Source organism: Eriocheir sinensis, chromosome 54 (assembly GCF_024679095.1).
Source record: "Eriocheir sinensis breed Jianghai 21 chromosome 54, ASM2467909v1, whole genome shotgun sequence".
NCBI classification, from domain to species: Eukaryota; Metazoa; Arthropoda; class Malacostraca; order Decapoda; family Varunidae; genus Eriocheir; species Eriocheir sinensis.
In genome coordinates, this window is record NC_066562.1 from 4,087,324 (window position 1) to 4,108,022 (window position 20,699).

Here is a 20,699-nt window from a genome sequence, read left to right on the forward strand (position 1 = left end):
AGAAAAAAAACACCCATTTTATGTTACGTGGTTAAAAAAAAAAGTTAGTGATGAAAGGGATTGATTAAAGGTGTTTTCAGGTATGTACTTATTATTATTATTATTATTATTATTATTATTATTATTATTATTATTATTATTATTGGTACTATATGGTCCTGAAATTATCACTTTTTAATAATAGTAATAATAATGATGTGATGATAAGTAATGATAGTTTAAAGTCACTAACAGCATTTTTATCTGATTATTAAGTCTGAAAACTGGGCACATTTATTTATTTACTAATTGTTGTTAGTTTGATTTTCTTTCAGGCTCCTAGAGGTAAAGATTCAGATGGATGGCAGGTCAGGTAAAGATTCATCCGTTCCTCCCTTAGAGAAAGCTGTCATCCACCTCACACCCACCCCTTGTCGTGCATACACCCAAATTTTACTTGTTCACCCATTGTCATCCAATCACTTAAATTTCACCCATACCCAAAGTACCACTGGGTTCATATTAACTACCCCTGGAAATAAGAAGACACCAGTGGGAAAAAACAGTTTAAAAATTAATACACTGAAGAAGCAGAAAGAACCATACTGAAATTTTGAGTGAAAAGAGGAGAGAAATGGAGGAAAACAACAGTAAGAGATTTAGAATGAAAAGAGAAGGAAAGGAAGAAAAGGAAAAGACCCAGAAATTTTGGATGAAAAGAAAAGGAGGGAAACAACAGACTCAGACAGTGATCAGAAGTTCAGAACCAAGTGAGGGAGTGCCGTCACAAAGGCAAAACATCTGCATTGAGGTAGGAATAGGTAGAGGCGTCATGGGGATATGAAACTAAACAGGTATAATGGTAGGGTACAAGTTATATTAAAAATAAATAGAAGCTACGATGAGATCAAGGGGGCAGACAACAAGGGACTGCACCCAGAACTACAAAATGCAGGATATATACTCTTAAAATACATAAAAGAACATTATTGTTAATGAACCAGCTCAGGCAGTAGGCACTAATAGAGGGACAATGCAGGACATAATGATGGAGCATATGACCCTTTGGCCTGGCACACAAGCTGCAAGGTACAGGGGCAGCCCCACTCACCTCTCAGTAATACTTATAGCCCAGCCTCAGACGCATCGCCACAAGATTATAGGATGCACTGCGTCTACCATAAGTGTGGGTGCAGAGACTCGATACTTGGGCACAGTGAATGCTGGCCCGGAGGCACTGCCATCCTGACATTGCAAGGCAAGCCGAGAGGTGACAGGTTCACTAATAAGAGATTCAAGTCTACTCTTAATATAATTATTGGTGTACTCAACACCTGGGTGTACAGTGAGGTCATCAGAGGCAAGACAAGCAGGTCTGTCTGCCTTTTCATTATGAGGCAACCCAACATGTGAGGGCACCCAGATGAAGTGTGCAATACCACCATTGTGCTCTAGCAGGCTAAGGGCACTGAGGCACTTAGACTATATCACAGTCAGAGGAAGACATGAGTGCATACAAGGCACACTGACTGCCAACAAACAGGTACACAGTTTTCCCAAGAGCTACAGTAATACAGAGGGCCTCAAGGATGGTGTATAGCTGTATGCAGAATTGGTATTAAGAGTTAATTGTGGGTAGATGAGTAGTGAGGTGTGATTTACTGGTCAAACAGTTTAATACTGCAGCTCTTTTGCAATAGTAAGCTAAGAAGAATTTAAATTTTTTTCAAATTTGTTGTTTTGTATTTTTTGTACTCCTTTTGTGGTCACAGAAGGAACAAATAAATTATTATAATATAACCATAATGCCTTCATTACATAAAAATGATCAAATAATATCAAGACCATGATCATATAGCCTGGGTCTGTTAACAAAATAATCGGTTTCAGTCACAGACCTGAGACTTGCACCGTGGAAACACTAAGCTGCCAAGTAAGAGGAGGAGGTTACTGATTTGGTGTTCTATATGCAAGGCTGACTCTATAATGCTGTTTGTCTAGTGTCTTCAAGTACTCCAGTGGTTCATTCTATTGTCCCAGCAGCTTCTTGTTGTAAAGCAGTACTGTCTCCTGTAAAAGCAGGAGTTACACTGCTTTTTTAGATCCGAGACATGCAGTATTCCTGTTTCCACATATACCTACCACTTCAAGCTGTAAACAGAAGTTGAAGATTGGGCTGGGTAATTCCAACCTCCTATTTAGCAATTTTGAGTAACTGTCAGAAATAATATCAGAAAAATTACTCTTAAGTTGGCAATGTACGGTCAACTGGAATTCTAAATTCCAGTATGGTGGCATGACATTGTGACATACGTAGGTAAAAAAAAGTAGGGTTTAGTTAGCATTGTGCTAGCTATTTGAGACCCAAAGTCTATCAATTTCTTCATCTCTTCATCCATGTAGAGAAATGCAACTCCTATATGTTTGTCAGCAGTCTAAAGGCCTTTCCAACAATCTTATATATGTGTTTTCTGTTAAAAAATTATCCTGGATCAGTGACAGCCTCCCAGTACTTTTGCCCTTTTCCAATAATTTACATTTCTTTGCAGATTAATTTCCGATACCTTGCACAGCAGTTTGCAATTTTCCGCTACTTTCCTCATTATCTTTGCATCATCTGCAAACAGGCTTCTATAACTTTGTATCCTCCACCACATCATTTGTGAGTGTGGAAGTGTGGGGGTGGGTGTAGTGATTATGAATATAAAAAAAAAAAATATTTTGATCTGTTAGTAAAGTTCTATGAATTTTCTTGAGCATAAAATTAATTCCTGTAGATTTAGATGAAAAATCTTGATTATTGTTGATGAACTGAACTTCCATCATATCTCAAGGAATTCCTGTAGATCTAGCAACAATGACTGGTGACATAATACAAATGGAAATGAATAGGAGTTTTTCAACACTATCAAAGCCAAGCAGCCATAAAGCTTAGGGGGCTGCACCTCTCCCCTCCTTATTCTTCAAGATGCCAAAACTAAAAGTCAGTTTTTCAGTATTTGAAATTACATCATGTAAACATTTTACATGTCAGTAATAACTTGCTTTATATCAAATTGCCTTTTCTAGCATGTGAGGAAACCTCTGAGAAAGAATTGAGGAAATCAACAAAGAAATTGGATCTACCGGTATTTTTTGCCATTTCTTATCTACAATTAATTTCAGACAGGTAATTATCCACTCCTTGTCTGACTCCATAGAGAATTGACTACATGGAACTTAGAGATTTACTCTTTCAGGAGAAAAGGGAATGTTGTAGAAAAAATAGTTCATCTTACCAGCACAGTGGACTCTCACAAAACAATTTCTGATTTCTGAGTTCTAATTCCCAGCAATTGTCTTCAATCTGTTTGATGAAATTCTGATATTCCTTGAACTCAAGGAACCATGAGGAAAGTGGCCCCACAGCATGCAGACGAGGACACTCATTTAATAATCTCTGAAGGCCCACCATTGTTATATCTGGTTTCTCAAGATAGAGAATTTGTAAGTTTTGCAGGTTACTAGAGTCTAACAGATCACACAGGCGTCGGTCATCCATCGCAACAGGAATTGGACTGATAATCCGCAGTTCCCTTAGGTTTTTACACTTGCTAACTAACACTGCCAGGTCTTCAGGTGTGATTTCTACCTTTTCAAGACTTAGATGTGTTAACATTGTGAAGTATAATAAATCAGGATCAGAACAGGAGTAACACACATCACGTATTATAGTAGTAAGGAGTTTTAAGGTAAGTTTCTCCAGCTTAGGACACATATAGATAATATTTTGTAGGTCACTCCTTGTGAATTGAAGATGAAGTGGATTTCCTGAAAATTGATTGATTGTCAAGTTCAGCAGATCATCACCTTTCTGCCTCAGGTACTGCAGTAAAGCATGTATGTTACAGTTGACTACTTTCAGAGTTACAAGCTTTAAGTTTAAAAGATGGGCAAGCAAGTAAGTGTCCTCTTTCTTTTCTCCAGTGCACACCAAGGAAATATCTTCCAGATGGGGGCAGGTTTTGGTAACTGATGATAATGTCTCCTTTTTAATGGCTACACTAGTGCTCATGCAAGGGAACACCTTCAGAGAGTACCTTCTTGTTATTTCTGAGTGTCTTTCCACATCAGTTCCATATAACATTTCAAATACAGTTTCAATACTAACATCAGAGTTGCTAATGATTTCAAATTCTTCAATAGAAGGAAAAATATATAAAAGAATTAAAGCACCCTCAGCAGAAACCTTAGTATGACATAAACTGACTTTCTTTAGCTTGGTACAGACAGACTTTGAAGGTATTTTTTCTTCTTGTTTGATCTTTGTAAATGTTTCATGATCTGGAAAGTGGCCTGCAAGGTAAAACAGATCTACTACATCAGGAACACTTGGATTTGAATAAATACCAAAGTTTTGTAAGTGAGGGCAGGACTTGGCTAAAATTTCCAGTGTGTAGTTACAATACATACCATAACAGTGAAATGTTGTCAAATTTTCACATGTTTTTAGAAAGCAGAATAGGTCTGCAAAAACAAACATGGTCTCTCTCTGATTTACAACATCCCTACAGGGACACTTCTTTATCTTGAGGGTCTTCACTCTTTTGCTGTTCAGCATCCTAATAACTGGTGCCGCACACAGGCAACTGGAGAGCCACAGGAGTGGGGAATGCAGCTCACTGCATAACAGCAGGCACTTCTCATTCAGGTACACACAGACAGACAGATTACTCTGCATCTAAAAAATATGAATGATATGATTAGTAACACTATATTTGATAACTTACATATGATTTTCATCATCATCAGCATTTCATTGACGCCTGCTCCTAGGAGCTCCCACCAGGGGATGGCCACGGCAAAAGAGTTTCCATCTTTCTCTATCCAGACACTCCCTCCTTGCCTGCTCAAAGTTTCTCAAGGATCTCTCACCCCTCCCTGACATACTCCTGCACCCTATCTCTCCATTTCACTGGAGGTCGTAATATAACATTCCCTCCCTCTATCTCACTCACATACACCCTCCTGGTCATCTTACTCTCCTCCATTTGCTCCATGTGGCCAAACCACTTTAAAATCTGTTGCTTCACTTCTTCCACCACTCCACACATCTTCCCTTCACCCCCGTGACACATTCCAAAACGCTCGTACACACTTTCATTACTCATTCCATCCATTCTACTCACACCACAAGCACTCCTCAAATAACTCATTTCCACTGCCTGCACTCTAGACCTCTGACTTTCATTCCAGGCCCACGTTTCACTTGCATATGTGAGGATTGGACTATTATTGTATTTCTCAAATCCCTCTTTACTTCCATGCTCACACTTCTGCCATTCATGATATGTCCCAAAGACCCTACCACCCTTCTTCTTTGCAATGCCCTTTCTCTTGCCTCTCGCTCCATACCACCATGCTTACACATAACTGATTCAAGGTACTTGAACTCATTAACCTCCTCCATTTCTTCACCATTCAAAATTATTTTACTTTCTTTTTCACATTCAATTCCCACTCTATATGGACATACAATATCCACAACCTCACTTCTACTCCACTCACAAACCATCACTACTTTTGTTGACATTTACTTTCAGCTTTCTCCTTTTACATACACTATCAAAAACAATGATCAAATTTTTAAGTCACTTTCATTTTCTGCAATGAGCACTGTGTCATCGGCAAATAAGATTGAATTCAGCACCCACTTCCTTCCCTCACCGTACATTTTTACTCCAACTTCCCCAACTTTGCCCTTCATTTCTCTCATAACACCATCCATATAAATATTGAACAACCATGGTGACTTGACACACCTCTGGATCAAGCCCACTTTTATCTCAAAATGTTCACTTGTTCCTCCACTAATTTTGACACATGCAGATGCATCCTCATAGAAAGACTTTATTGCATTAAGCAGTTTTCCTCCCACACCATAAATCTTTAAAACAACCCACAATGCCATCCAATCAACTCTGTCATAAGCTATTTCTAAATCCATGAAGGCAGCGAATAGTTTCTTTCCTTTTGCTAATATTTTTTCTACTACCATCCTGAAGGCAAATATCTGATCCACACATCCCCTTCCCTTCCTGAAACCTCCTTGTTCTTCACTGATTTTCTCTTCTGTAAGTCTTTGCACCCTCTCTATTATGACTTTTCCATATACCTTTCCGGGTATACTCAGGAGACTTATACATCTATAGCTCCCACATTCCCCTCTCCTGCCCTTCCCCTTGTAAACTGGGACAATGATGGGTTTTATCCAGTCTGCTGGCACCCCCCCCCCCTCCACATATCTTGACCATCCATTTAGTAACTACATCTCCTCCACACTTCAACATTTCTGCTGTGATTCCATCAATTCCTGCTGCCTTTCCATTTTTTAATCTTTTTATTGCCCGATTTACTTCTTCATATGTTATACTTCCTTCTTTATATACTCCTCCTCTACCTTCACTCAAAACTGCTGCTGTTACAGCTGCTGGACGTCCATCCTCAAAATTCGTTGTTTTGAAATATTCTCTTCATCTATCTTTCACAGCTTCCCCGTCTTTTAACATCTTTCTATTCTCATCCGTAACTTCATTTATTTTACTTGGGGAGATATTTTCTGCATTTCTTTTGTTCTTTACTTCTTTCCAATATGATTTTCTGTTCCCTTTATATTTTTCACTTAGTTTTTCTTTCAAAGTCTTCATCAACTCTTCTTACTTTCTTTTATTGCTTGTTTTAACTTCATTTTGCATTCTCTATATTTCTTTTTCCTTTCCCTTTTTACTTGCTCAGCCACTTTTCTTTCTTGAGTTTTCTTAAAAAGTTCCCTTTTCTCTTTTACTATCCTCCATATCTCTTCTGTCCACCATGAATTTCCTTTTCTTTTTCCATCTCTCCCACTTTCATCCCTAACACTTTTTTTGTTGTAGTTAACATTACTTCTTTAAATGTTCCAAAACCTTTTTCAATATCTGTACTATCTTTTACACTTTCCCATTTTTCACTTAAGGCCTCTGCCATTTCACGTTTATTCTCATCTTTTATTTCTTTTTCCTGTAACTTTTCTCTCCAATATTTCCTTTTTTACTTCATTTCTTTTCAAACACCCACTTTTCCTTCAGCCTTAATTTTGCCAGCACTGTAAGATGGTCAGAGCCATCGAACATTCCTCTTACTACCTTACTACTTTATAATTTAATAAATAAATCTATTATTATCATACTGAGATGTAGCACAGTTAACCCAGTAGCAGCGGCGGGCCAAATTTGTGGCTTTATCGTGAAGCAGCGATGGGCCAAATTTGTGCCATGATTTTAACCCCCCAAAATAGATGATACATACATAATCTGATCACAAATGCTTTGATATATATTATGAAATGGTTTGTGTGAGGGGTGATTTTTTCTCATTTTTCTCGCTTAGAGGGGCCATTAAGAAGCATGATCCCCGCTGCTACCGTGTTAAGTAAACAGAGAGTAATGAATTGATAAACATAGTTATATATTGCAAAAAGACCAACGTACCTTAACTCTATCCTTTAAGATCACTTGACATATATCTATTTTAGCTTGCTTGTATAAGTAAATGTTTATGTGGTCAGCAATAAGCTTCATATCCACTAATGAGCATGAATCACTAAAACATTGTCTCCTAAGATGACTGGCCAAGATTTCTAATACAGTTGACTGTAAACTTGGAAATGGCTTGATAGGTGGCATATTTGCTTGATTTTCAAAATGTCTGAAACAGAAGAAAAAAAAGGATTAGTCACTATCAAATGGAATATATAACAGGTTGTTGATGACATGAAGGAGTTTCAAATTACTAATGATGTATCAAGTAACTGTGGCCCTAGAGCCTGGAAAAAGGTCATCATTATATTGGTTCATAAAGAAAGGCAACATAAAAGACTTAAAGAACTAGGTAATTACTAACCAATCACTCTGCTACCTATCATCCACAAACTTCTCATCAAGATCATAACAGAGTAACGGCAACATGAGACTCAAATCAGCCAAGAGAACGAGCAGGATTTCTGGACTTCCAGTGGATGCTTGATAAATTTATCATGCCAACCGTTTAACTCCAAGAGAAAAGTGAGAAAATCCCGGTTAAGAAAAGTGTTAGGCAAGATGACACTACATCTCCAAATTATTCATGGCTTTCTTAAAAGAATTATTTGATAAATTTGAACGGAATAACAAAGGAATCAAAATAGATGTTGAATACCTTAACAATCTTAGATTTGTAGATGACATTGTCTTACTGTGTGAGTCGAGAAAACTCAAAAACACTAATCAAAGAACTACAGAGTGTGAAAGCAATAGGTTCAAAGATGAATGAAAACAAGAGTAATATGTGATAATCAGCTTGCAGAACAATAAATAATGATTGGAAAAGAATCGCATGGAGAGAGTAGATGAATACAAATTTCTAGGACAAAAGATTCGTTCAAACGTAGCTCATGAAATGAAGCTGGAGGCATACACTATAGCTGTGTGTGGTACTGGTGCTCATCTCTGTCCCATTTAGCTCTTCAGCACATGGGGGTGAGAACCCATCACCCTGGGACACAGGACCAGTGTGACGTCCAAGTTGCCACAGTTAACTTTTCCAAGGTATCCATTCATCAACCAACCCGGTGACAGAACGACAACCAAAAACAACACCGGATAGCGACTACTACTGACGGGGCTCTCAAGGCTGTGGTCCCATAGACTAACTAGCCCCATAAAAAAAAAAAAACAAGAAGAAGAAGACTTAAATGATCATTATAAAAGAGAAATGGACTTGGGCAGGTGATATCATATGGAGTTAACATATGGACAACTAAAGTAACACCGTGGCACTCCAAAGATTGTAGCAGTCATGGCAGAGAGGTCAAAGTGGGGAGATTAAATTAGAGCATTTGCCAGAGCAGGATATCCTAGGGATGTTATGCCAAACATGTTCTTTACTTTTTTATTTATATGGTCTTCTGGTGAAGGTTTGTTATGATTACTACCAAATCTTATCTGTGTCAGAATCCTGAAAATTGTTAGTTACTCCCTAGTTTACAGTCCTAGCGAGGCCTTTTTACACTTTCCAAATTTTATTACATGGCATTTCTTTCATTACTGAATTCTATCTGCCATTTATGACTCCATTCATATCATTTTGATAAGTCCTTTTGTAATTCATTGCATGAGTCCTAATTTTCTACTGGTATTTGTATTTTAGGACCAGTCTGCAAACATAAACATGATTCTCTTCCCGTAGTGTTATTTGTATAATTAACATATACTAGAAACATAACTGGTACCAGCACTGAACCATGCGGGACTTTCCTTGTCATCTCCATATAGGATGAAAACTTTCCTAGTATTATTGCTTTCATTTCCCTTTCTCTTAATTCTAATCTCTGCATTCTTCCTTAGTAGCTACTTAACTCCAGTAATAACCTTATTACATGAAGTGGTGAGCGAGTCGCGATACTGAGCGGACGCCCTCCACCTGGACAGCCTTGGCTACACCTGCAGGTGGGGGCGGCGAGGCGGCGGCCGGCCAGTCACCGAGTCACCTGCTGACTGCTGATGGCCTAGGGAAGTTGAGGGAAAGCCCCAGCCTTGGAGGAAGAATACAAGGCGGGGCATGACGTCACAAAAGTAAAACCGGCTTGGCTCCGTCCAAAACATTGCTTGCCCGACTGCCTGCAAGCCTAAAAGCGCGGCGCCACACACCTCAACATTTTCCAGCGCCGGCCTGCTGCTCTGCCTTTGGTCGCACCCACAGAGGCGGGGACGGCTTCACAACACTTCCCCGGTGAGACACGATGATTTTTGTGGCGAAACATTTCATAAGAGGCGAGAAAACTGGGCTAGAAAAAGAGCGACACAAAAAAGAATGCGAATGATTGCCTGGTAGTAATTTTAAGGAAGTTATCTGTAATTCCTTTTTCATGGCTTTTACACACAAACAGATCAAATTGCTGGAATGTAGAAGTCTTTGCATGGGCCGGTGCTATCAGGAATTAATGCTATGACCACAAACTTATTTTCCAAAACATGTGAAATAAGTGCAATTCTTAGGACCAATAAGTCGCGCCCTCAACCACATCTCTCTCTCTCTCTCTCTCTCTCTCTCTCTCTCTCTCTCTTACAGGAGTTATCATCTATTATTTATTCGACTCTTGTAAGTCTCTTTTTTCATCTCTGGTGATCAAGACATCTCCGCCACTCCACAACCATTTCTCTCTCTAAAAACATGTAACCAACCCCTCGCAGTAGATAATTGGTGCCTGCTGACCTGTATGTTGCATTTTCTCCATTTACGGGTTAATATACCTCTAACAATGACATGCATGATTGTGTAACACGGTTGGTTGACGTCGAGTCAAATATAGAACTTTTTATTTTTTTTTGGTATTTCGTTGGGGATATACCCCAAGGGAGGAAGGCGGTGCATGCCACGCAACCACTCCGGCGGCTGGTAGAGAGATGCCCAACTCTTTCAAGGAGGAGGCTGAAACGCTCTACATAGAAGGTTGTACATGCTTCTACATTAAAAGTATGGCCATGGCCAATGTAAAATGAACATTATACAGAGGAAGTGTGAGGGATCAAGGCGGGTGTGGAACATTTCTTCTCAGCTTCTACGGAATAAAGACACGGAAATGCTGGTGTTTTCCTGTTAAAACCTGTACATACATCCTTAGTGCATATACTGCAGCAGTTGAATAACTAAAAACATATAATATGTGGAGGAAATAAGGCAGACAAGCTCATTTACGCCGACTATCTGGGAGCCAGAAATGCCACCGGCTCAGCTCCCTCCCCCTACCCCCCTTGCTTCACCTCACAGTGCATGAAGAGCGACCCGGCCGCTGAGGCCCACTCCATGTATTATTCCTCCCAGCCATGAGTACCACGCTCCAGAGTGACCCGTCCCCCACGGTGGCGGTGTTACCTCGGACAAGGCTGGGTTTATCGGCCGCTAACACCGCCATCACCATCGGCGAGTATTCGTGGGGTGATGTCTACGACCCCGACAATGCCACACCGGCCCCCCTTGCCCTTCCGCGCAGAAACAATGGGTACACCCATGGCCGTGGGTACACCGACAGCGTCACGCTCAGCCTGGAGGAGCTCAACGCTTGGCACATATGTGAATGGGGTACGACCAAGTAGACTATATTACTATAGTCTCCCTGGGTACGACCCTACGCCTGGTTGACGACAAGGGAGCGGGGCGAGGTATGATGACAATGGAATGGGAGGAGGAGGCGAAGGGAGTAGTCCCTTGGGGCAGGGTCTGTGGTGGCCAGGAAATAAAATAAAAAGACTTCCTGCCGCCATATTATATGTTATTATTGTTATATTACTTTATTATTATTATTATTATTGTTGTTATTATTATTATTATTATTATTATTATTATTATTATTATTATTATTATTATTATTATTATTATTATTATTATCATTATTATTATCGTTATTATTATTATCATTATTATTATCGTTATTATTATTATCATTATTATTATTACAATCATCATCATCATCATCATCATGATCATCATGGTCGTTGTCTTCTAGGAGTAAGGGAATAATCTGCTCTAAGTGTTTCGCACACTTAGCCTACTCATCACTTACTTTATCATTGTGGGAAAGAATAGTGTTGCTGAAAAAGTGGATGAAAAATAGGTGAGTATTTTAAAGTTCCTTTTATCAAAATATTTATCTTGGGGCTCGTGACCCCCCCCGATGAACACTGCATGGTGATCCTCCACGCTTCTTGCCCCACGGGTCGGCCACTGCACACATTGGCGGATCCAGGGGGGGGGCCACGGGGCCATGGCCCCCCCCAAACGCTCTGAGAGTATGTTTTGGCCCCCCCCAAAGAAATTCGTTACAGATACTGTCAGCCTCCCTCAATCATATACATATCATGTAGAACTCGATAGTCGATACTGCATCGCTCTACTACATAAAACAAAATCCAATTCTATGGCCTCAATGCACAAGCGAATCGGAATTAAGCGCTGAGAAGGAAGGCCTCTTCGGCCTGAAAAGCACAATGCAATCCGATGTGACTTAATTCCATGTGTACAGTCCGTCGTCGATGAACAGTTGGCCCCCCCCAAAACTCAAGGCTGGATCCGCCCTTGACTCCACACAGATTGCTTTGTCTTATCGTTGGTTGTTATCCATGGCTATTCCCACCGAGCTCGTGTGAGATAAGAGGCATGAATAATTATATCTACCAACAGCACTCCATCTTGTTTTTTATCTCTTTTCGATTTGTTTTATCGTGATTTGGACTTGCATATTTTCATCCTTGACATGTGCGTTCCTCTACTCAAGTGTTTCGCTCCCAATCGTTATTTGTTGTCCTGCCAACTGATGATCAAACTCTACCCTTGTGTTCGCGGTACTCACTTCAGGCCGACTTTTACACTGAAGTTCCTCGATCAGTCTGTACACCTTTTCTTCAGATCTGAGGATTCAAAGTTTCAAAAGTATTCACGGCTGTCTTGATCACCATGTTATGACACGCTGATAAGATAATTACCGTAAACTACTTCTTGTGATAAGCCGTGACGAGCCTCAGATAGTGTCATATTTCCAAGACTTTCTTAATTGGAGATTGTTTCCTACTTGAGTTTAGTGCTGGCATTATAATTTATATATCACACTTCATATTCCGAATCTCACCTTCATCATCACCTTTGCCTACCTTATCACAGAGATAGTGAAGGGTGGAGGGAGGCGGCGGGGCCTCAACCGGCTTCGAGTCCCGCTCGCCGAGTGGCCTAAGACTATCCCTCATGCTGTCCTGATGACCATCCATCCGCCATGCAGGCCTTTAGATAAGCTCTCATGAGTGGGGGCTCACACACACAGCCCTGTGGGACAGTGTTGAGGCGAAGGCTCTCCTTGCAAAACGACAAAAGGTTAGTCAGACACGCTCCTCCCACGGTGACCTGTGCTGGGACCGTGATTCGATGGCCTCTCTGTACGGTCACAAGCACTGGGTGACAACTTGACATCGTTAGTGATCCTTTTTAACACCGGCGCAGCAATGGCCTTCCCGCCGTCGGTAGGTTACTCCCCCGGCGACAGACTTCTCATAGCCCTTCGTTCCAACCCTTCCCTCCTCCTCCTGCGCACTCCCATTCTTGGTCTCATCTTCATTCCCATTCAATTTCAGTTCATTTCCCTCTTCCAAAATATAGAAGAAAATAAAGAAATAAAAAAGAATGAGGGTAATAAAAGGTGTTTCCAGGTAATTATTATTTTGTTATTGTTATTATCCTGTTCTCACACTTCTCATCTTAACAATAATAATAATAATAATAATAATAATAATAATAATAATAATAATAATAATAATAATAATAATTTAAAGCTAGTGACTACATCTGTTTTATACATCCATTAGGTATCAAAAGTGTGACACGTACATTTAACATTAGGTTGGATTTACTTACATTATCGTTTTTTTAATTATTTTATCCTTTTTTGGGGAGCAGTGAGTTTGGGTGGATGGTGGATGAGGGAGACATTCATCCATTCATCTAAAATACACACTCAGTTAATCATCCACACACACACACACACACACACACACACACACACACACACACACACGTAGTCAGTCATCCACACAGTAATCCACACATCCATACAGTCAGTCATCCACCCTTACAGTCAGTCATCCATTCGTCCATACAGTCATCCACCCTTACAGTCAGTCATCCATTTGCCCATACAGTCAGTCATCCACCCATCCCGCGATTTGAGGTTATCCCACATTTAATGCTGTCTGTCATCCACTTACTTGTGATCCACGTTTGTTCATCCACCCCACTTGGAGAAGAAGAAGAAAAGAAGAAAAAGAAGGAGGAGGAGGAGGAGAAGGAAACTAACAAGCCTTTCTTTCATTCATTAATCCTTTTGCACTTCTTTCTTCATTCATAACCTTTCTTCTTCTTCTTCTTCTTCTTCTTCTTCTTCTTCTTCTTCATCTTCATCTTCTTGTCCTTGTTTTTGTTCTTGATCTCGTTCTTGTATTTTTGTTCTTGTTCTTCTTCTTGTTCTTCTTGTTCTTCGTGTTCTTGTTCTTGTTCTTCTTCTTCTTCGTCTTCTTCTTGTTCTTGTTCTTGTTCTTTTTCTTCTTCTTCTTCTTCGCTCCCCTCATCCACCCACCACCTCTCCTCTCGTCCACCCGCTCATCCACACCCATACATCCCCCCCCCCCCTTCCCATCCATCCCAAGGGCACGGTGGTTCCTTCAGAGCGTCGCAGCCAGCAGGAGGGACCAAGATGATGACACGCTGGAGGGGAGAGGATGACCGTGAGAAAAGACGTTGTTTGGAGAGACTAGTGAAAGGGTTGGTATGTCTCGTTGTTGTTGTTGTTGTTGTTGTTGTTGCTGTTGTTGTTGTTGTTGGTGGTGGTGGTGGTGGTTAAACGCATGCTCATCAAATACTTGGTTACCTACTTATATATTTCATTAATTCATATCTATTCTTTCAGTCCTGTTTGTTTCATCCTTCGCTATATAGCTCGTGTGTCTGTATGTGTGTGTGTGTACTTACATCAGTGTTGCAAGGCAGACCAGCGCCGGTGAGAGGGGAACCCGCGTGGCGATGGCTGAGAGAGAGAGAGAGAGAGAGAGAGAGAGAGAGAGAGAGAGAGAGAGAGATAGCGTTAGTTGATACGATCTTTTCTAATCAAAGGTAGTTATAAACAACACTTAATTCTACTACTACTACTACTACTACTACTACTACTACTACTACTACTACTACTACTGCTACTTTTTGTGATATAATTGGAGAACTTTTAAATGAACTACGACGAAGTGCAAAGCTTCGAAACAATGAACACATGCTCGAAACAGTCAAACACACACACACACACACACACACACACACACACACACACACACAGGTGAACCATTGAAGAAATAAGAGGCGGCAAATTAACTTACACCCGCAACGGCATGACAGTATTGTGACGCCGCCAAAATATGAAACCAACGATCACAAACTGGAACTTCATGAAGCAGGACGCGTGAAACAGGCCGCCGCGAACCACAGAAGTCGAGGCAGATAGAACACATTTAATTAAGGGGCTATTACACTGGGCAAATTTTTCGTGGATCTTCAGTCAAACCACGATTTCCGCTGGCGTGGTTCTCATATTTCCGTGGTTTTCTGACGTGTCCACGATCTTCCAAAGCTACGGTAGATTTCACTGAAGGACGACGATATTACTCATCATCTTCATCAGCAGCAATAACAACAAACAATTGAGAGCCACGTTAGCGGAAATCGTGGTTAGACTGAAGATCCACGGAAAATATGCCCAGTGTAATATATCCTTTACGACGCCGTGGCCTCGTCTTTCTCAGCCTACTGGTGGTGGTGTGCGCGTCCGTAGCGTAGCACGCCTCATCGCCACAGCAACAAGTTATCAATCCAACACTGGGGGCATACGTCGGGGGTGCGTCGCCTCGCCCACTCTACGACGCCAACCCTAAGGTTCCTCTGAGCATGTCTCCGCGCAGGCCTCCTTCCCATCCCACGCGTAAGTAACCTACCTCCTGGCAGTATCCATAGACTTGGTTAAACCACGAACTCTGTGGGCGCCCCCTTGGTCTCTTGGGATCGTCTTACAGGAACAAGCCGATCACTATTCAATGTCCTTGTTTCAGAGCCATAGAGTAAGATTTGAAGACCCGGATCTTTGTCTCTCTACACAGGCATCGACAACGCCATGCATACACTCGTGCTTAAGGAATGCTGATTGATTGATTGATAGTTTATTGTTGCTTGTTCTTAACACTTATTGCCATCCTTCATACCTGTTGAAATGTTGACATAAATCACCTTTAATTTGCATCGCGTCTGGGAATACTGTCAATATGTCTTTCCTTATCCTCCCTAAAACGTTTCGGTGGTAATGGTGATAACAACAACAAAAAAAAAAAACAGACAGGTAAACAGACTCACCGAAGAAGCTCTCGTTAACAGGTGAGGAAGAAGAGGATCCGGTACTCTTGTTCGTCCACCTGTCTCGTAGCTGTGGCGAGGCTGTGGTGGTGGTGGTGGTGGTGGTTGTGATGATGGGGAGGTCTGTGGTGGGGAGGAGTGGTGGGGGGGGGGTGAGGAAGATGTGCTAGTATATCATGGGTCTCAATAATAATAATAATAATAATAATAATAATAATAATAGGTCATTCTCCATCATATCAATCTCACCCATTCCTCACCCATCACCTCTTTCACCCATCACCTCATCCCACTCAGTATCATCTCCCTTCCTCTCCTTTCCCCTCTTCTCTTCATTCCCCCCTTCTTTTCCTTTCCCCTCCTCCCTTCCCCCTCCTCCCTCCATTCCCCCTTTCCTTCTTCCCCCCATTCCTTTCCACCCCCCCTTCCCCTCTTCCCTCTTCTCCCTCCTCCTTCTCCCTTCCCGTCACTCTTCCTTCCCTTCGCTTCCCCTCCCCACCCCCTTCCCTCTCCTCTCTTGCATCCCCCCTTCTTCCCCTTCCTCCCTTACTCACCGTCCCCCCTATCCTCGCTCCCCCACCTCCTTTCCTTCGCCATCTCTCCCTTCCCACTCCCTCTCCCCCCTCCTTCCTTCCCCCTCCTCCCTCCCCCTTCCCTCTCTTACTCACCGTTATCATACACCTCCTCACACGTCTGGGGGGGCAGGTCTGGGGGGGCGCCTGGTAGGGTGAGGCTGCAGCCCAGGGTGGTATTGGGGGGGGTGCTCGCATACGGCAGCAGCCCCCACGACCCCACCCACCACCACCCCCCCTCGCCCCGCGGCCCCAGCACCCCCACCGCCTTCACCTCCTGCCTGGAAAGAATGGGTTGGTGTTAGAAGTGGTGATGGTGGTGGTGAAGGGGTGGTTGGGGTGATGGCAGTGGTTTTAGTGATGAAAGTCGTGATAGTGGCGGTAGTGGGGGCGGTGAGAAGGTTGTGGTGGTGGTGGTGAAGGTGATTTTGATTATGATAATGATGGTGAGTAAACTTGAAAGGGGTTATGGTGATGGTGGTGATGGTGATGATGGTGTTGGTAATGTTATAAGGGAATAAAAATATGTAATTACAGCATAAACAGATGTAATCATTTGTAATTACTATGGCAGCAGTAAACAGTGTGATCAAGATAATTTAACGTGGAAACAGGTGTCATTAACGTATAAACAGGTCTAATTAGTCTGAAAACAGGCGATATTTAAATACAAACAGGTGTGACTGTAATGATCACGTACATTTAAGGTGGGAAAGGTGTATTTTTTTACAACAAAAGAGCGGCTCAAGGGCAACAAGAACAGTGAATAAAAAAACCCCGCTACTTGCCGCTCCCAACAGCAGAAAATAGTAGAGTAGCCAAGAGAGGTCAATTTCGGGTGGAGAGGTGTCTTGATACACTCTTCTTGAAAGAGGTCAAGTCATAGGCAGGAGGAAATACAGACGAAGGAAGGCTGTTCCAGAGTTTACCAGTGTAAGGGATGAAGGAGTGGAGATGCTGGTTAACTCTTGCATAAGGGGTTTGGACAGTATAGGGATGAGCAAGAGTAGAAAGTTGTGTGCAGGAGGGGGGAGGGGGGGAGGCATGCAGTTAGCAAGTTCAGAAGAGCAGTCAGCGTGAAAATATCGGTAAAAGATAGAGAGAGAGGCAACATCGCGACGGAATTTAAGAGGTAGAAGACTATCAGTAGAGGAGGAGAGCTGATGAGACGAAGAGCCTTAGCCTCCAATTAGAGGCAAAGCAGATCTAATTAATGTGCTAACAGGTGGTAGTAGGTGTTATCAGGGTACACCTTTACCTGGGGCCTTCCGGGGGCAGGGTGTAGAGAGTGAGGGCGGGGCGCGGCGCCACCTCATCGGCCGTACAGGTAACGTTCAACAGGTGTTCCGACGGGCGCCAGTAATTAAGGCTGATTCGTCGGGCCTCACCTGTCGGGGCGGGAAGGGAAAGGATTAGCGAATAGTAAGGGGGAGGAAGGGAGGAAAAGGTGAGAAGATAAAAGGGTTAAAGGGATTAGAAATGGGAGAAAGGGAGAATACCAAAAAGGGAAAGGGGAGAAGAATAAGAAAAGGGAAAATATAAGGAAGAGGGAGGGGGGAGAAGATAAGATAGGGGGGTAGTAAGGGGAAGGAATGTGAGAGGGGAGAAGATAAAAGGGTTAAAGGGAGGAGAAATGGGAGAAAGGGAGAATACCAAAAAGGGAAAGGGGAGAAGAATAAGAAAAGGGAGAATATAAGGAAGAGGGAGGGGAGGAAGGGGGGAGAAGATAAGATAGGGGGGTAGTAAAGGGAAGAAAAGTGAGAGGGGAGAAAATGAGAGAATTGAAGGAATGGGAAAAAGAGGAGAACACGGAAAACAGAAAGGGGAGAAGAATAAGAAGAGGAAGGGAAGGGAGAAGATAAGGAAGAAGGGAGAATAGAAACAAAGGAGAGAAGAAGAAAGAGAAGTAGAAGGGAGTTAAGAAGTGTGGAAGAGGGGAAACTGTGGAGAGAAGGGAAATGGGAGGAAAAGAAGAAGGAAGGAAGGAAGGAAATGAGAGAGGTAAAACAGAAGGAAGAAAAGGGGGAAAAGAGAAGATAAGGAAGAGGGAGAATAGAAATAAAGGAGAGAAGAAAGGAAGAGAAGTGGAAGGGAGTGAGGAAGTGTAGGAGAGGGGAAACTGTGGAGAAAAGGAAAATGGGAGGAAAAGGAGAAGGAAGGAAGGAAGGAAATAAGAGGTAAAATAGAAGGAAGAAAAGGGGGAAAAGAGAAGATAAGGAAGAAGGAGAATAGAAATAAAGGAGAGAAGAAGGAAGAGAGGTAGAAGGGAGTAAGGAAGTGTGGAAGAGGGGAACTGTGGAGAGAAGGAAAATGGGAGGAAAAGAAGAAGAGGGAAGGAAGGAAGGAAATGAGAGGTAAAACAGAAGGAAGAAAAGATGGAAAAGAAGATGAAAAAAAGTGGATGAGAAAGTTGGAAGAGGAAAAAATAAATAATAATAATAATAATAATAATAATAATAATAATAATAATAATAATAATGACCTAAGTTCGTTTACCCATATACTATTTACTTTATTTTTTCTACTTTATTTTTTTTTATCTTCCAAAACTTCGTAAGGTAACTTTTTTTTTTTTTTTCTTTATACGAGGAACAAGATTTTGGTTTCTGTGAAGGAAAGTTCGTCAGAGAGAGAGAGAGAGAGAGAGAGAGAGAGAGAGAGAGAGAGAGAGAGAGAGATTGAGTGCGTGCATGTTTGCGTGAGTGAATTCGCCTTAGAGAGAGAGAGAGAGAGAGAGAGAGAGAGAGAGAGAGAGAGAGAGAGAGAGAGAGAGAGAGAGAGAGAGAGAGAGAGAGAGAGAGAGAGAGAGAGAGAGAGAGAGAGAGAGAGAGAGAGAGAGAGAGAGAGAGAGAGAGAGAGAGAGAGAGAGAGAGAGAGAGAGAGAGAGAGAGAGAGAGAGAGAGAGAGAGAGAGAGAGAGAGAGAGAGAGAGAGAGAGAGAGAGAGAGAGAGAGAGAGAGAGAGAGAGAGAGAGAGAGAGAGAGAGAGAGAGAGAGAGAGAGAGAGAGAGAGAGAGAGAGAGAGAGAGAGAGAGAGAGAGAGAGAGAGAGAGAGAGAGAGAGAGAGAGAGAGAGAGAGAGAGAGAGAGAGAGAGAGAGAGAGAGAGAGAGAGAGAGAGAGAGAGAGAGAGAGAGAGAGAGAGAGAGAGAGAGAGAGAGAGAGAGAGAGAGAGAGAGAGAGAGAGAGAGAGAGAGAGAGAGAGAGAGAGAGAGAGAGAGAGAGAGAGAGAGAGAGAGAGAGAGAGAGAGAGAGAGAGAGAGAGAGAGAGAGAGAGAGAGAGAGAGAGAGAGAGAGAGACCCTTCCCTCCACACATTATACTAGTCTCTGGATATGCCTCCCCTCCTTCATCACACCTCCTCCTCCTCTTCCTCCTCCTCCTCCTCCTCCTCCTCTTCTTCCTCCTTCTCCTCTTTCTCTCTCAAGTCATCTCGTATACACACACAAACACACACACACACACCAGCCATCTTATCCTCCTCTTCTACTCTTCTCGTTCTCGTTCTCTCTCCCTTTCTATCCCTCCTACTCTTTTGCTCCTCTTCCTCTTCTTTCCATTGTCTTCCTCCTCTCTTCTTCTCTTTTCCATTGTCTTCCTTCTCCCTTTTCTTTTCCATTGTCTTCTCCTCTTACTTTTCCATTGTCTTCCTCCTCTTCCTCTTTCTTTTCCATTGTCTTCCTCCTCTTCCTCTTTCTTTTCCATTGTCTTCCTCCTCTTCCTCTTTCTTTTCCATTGTCTTCCTCCTCTTCCTCTTTCTTTTCCATTGTCTTCCTCCTCTTCCTCTTTCTTCCTCTTTCTTCCTCCTTCCTTTTTCTTTTCCATTGTCTTCCTCCTTTCTTTTCCATTGTCTTCCTCCTCTTCCTCTTTTCTTTTTCCATTGTCTTCTCCTTCCTCTCTTCTTCTTCCATTGTCTTCCTCCTCTTCCATTGTCTTCTTTTCCTGTCTTCCCTTCCATTGTCTTTCTTTTCCATTGTCTTTTTCCATTGTCTTCCTTTTTTCCATTGTCTTCCCCTCCTCTCTTTCTTTCCATTGTCTTCCTCCTCTTCATCGTTATTTTCCATTGTCTTCCTCCTCTTCCTCTTTCTTTTCCATTGCCTTCCTCCTCTTCCTCTTTCTTTTCCATTGCCTCCTCCCTTCCTCTCTCTTTTCTCTCATTGTCTTCCTCCTCC

General features: G+C 42.1%; 2 protein-coding genes across 5 annotated transcripts in view; both read right to left on the minus strand.

The window, feature by feature from the left end:
* Nucleotides 1–834: 834 nt before the first annotated feature.
* LOC126983564 (uncharacterized) lies at nucleotides 835–10,032 on the minus strand. 3 transcript variants are annotated; one of them, XM_050836361.1, is made up of 3 exons: nucleotides 9,410–10,032; nucleotides 7,485–7,701; nucleotides 835–4,699 (listed from the first exon to the last, which is right to left on the minus strand). In XM_050836361.1, exons 2-3 carry the CDS (start codon nucleotides 7,677–7,679, stop codon nucleotides 3,254–3,256), a joined length of 1,641 nt encoding a protein of 546 aa, XP_050692318.1. In that variant the 5' UTR covers nucleotides 7,680–7,701; nucleotides 9,410–10,032; the 3' UTR covers nucleotides 835–3,253. The 3 variants fall into 3 exon arrangements, with proteins under 3 accessions (XP_050692318.1, XP_050692317.1, XP_050692319.1); XM_050836360.1 differs by having other exon boundaries at nucleotides 9,402–10,032; XM_050836362.1 differs by having other exon boundaries at nucleotides 835–7,701; nucleotides 9,402–10,032.
* A 3,467-nt stretch (nucleotides 10,033–13,499) lies between these two features.
* Nucleotides 13,500–20,699, minus strand: part of LOC126983566 (uncharacterized) — a 31,001-nt gene continuing 23,801 nt past the window's right edge. For both annotated transcript variants that reach the window (XM_050836364.1, XM_050836363.1), the window contains 5 exons: nucleotides 17,791–17,920; nucleotides 16,629–16,813; nucleotides 15,961–16,083; nucleotides 14,542–14,596; nucleotides 13,500–14,277 (listed from right to left, as the gene is read on the minus strand). In XM_050836364.1, the coding sequence (XP_050692321.1) occupies nucleotides 14,235–14,277; nucleotides 14,542–14,596; nucleotides 15,961–16,083; nucleotides 16,629–16,813; nucleotides 17,791–17,920 (536 nt within the window). In that variant the 3' untranslated portion in view covers nucleotides 13,500–14,234. The remainder of the gene's footprint in view (nucleotides 14,278–14,541; nucleotides 14,597–15,960; nucleotides 16,084–16,628; nucleotides 16,814–17,790; nucleotides 17,921–20,699) is intronic.

Excerpts from the sequence above, each read along its gene's own strand:
- LOC126983564 (XM_050836361.1), bottom strand. The coding sequence starts at position 7,679 with ATGCCACCTATCAAGCCATTTCCAAGTTTACAGTCAACTGTATTAGAA. Across the intron at positions 4,700-7,484 it reads TCTTAAAGGATAGAGTTAAG|ATGCAGAGTAATCTGTCTGT; the intron begins GTACGTTGGTCT and ends CATATTTTTTAG.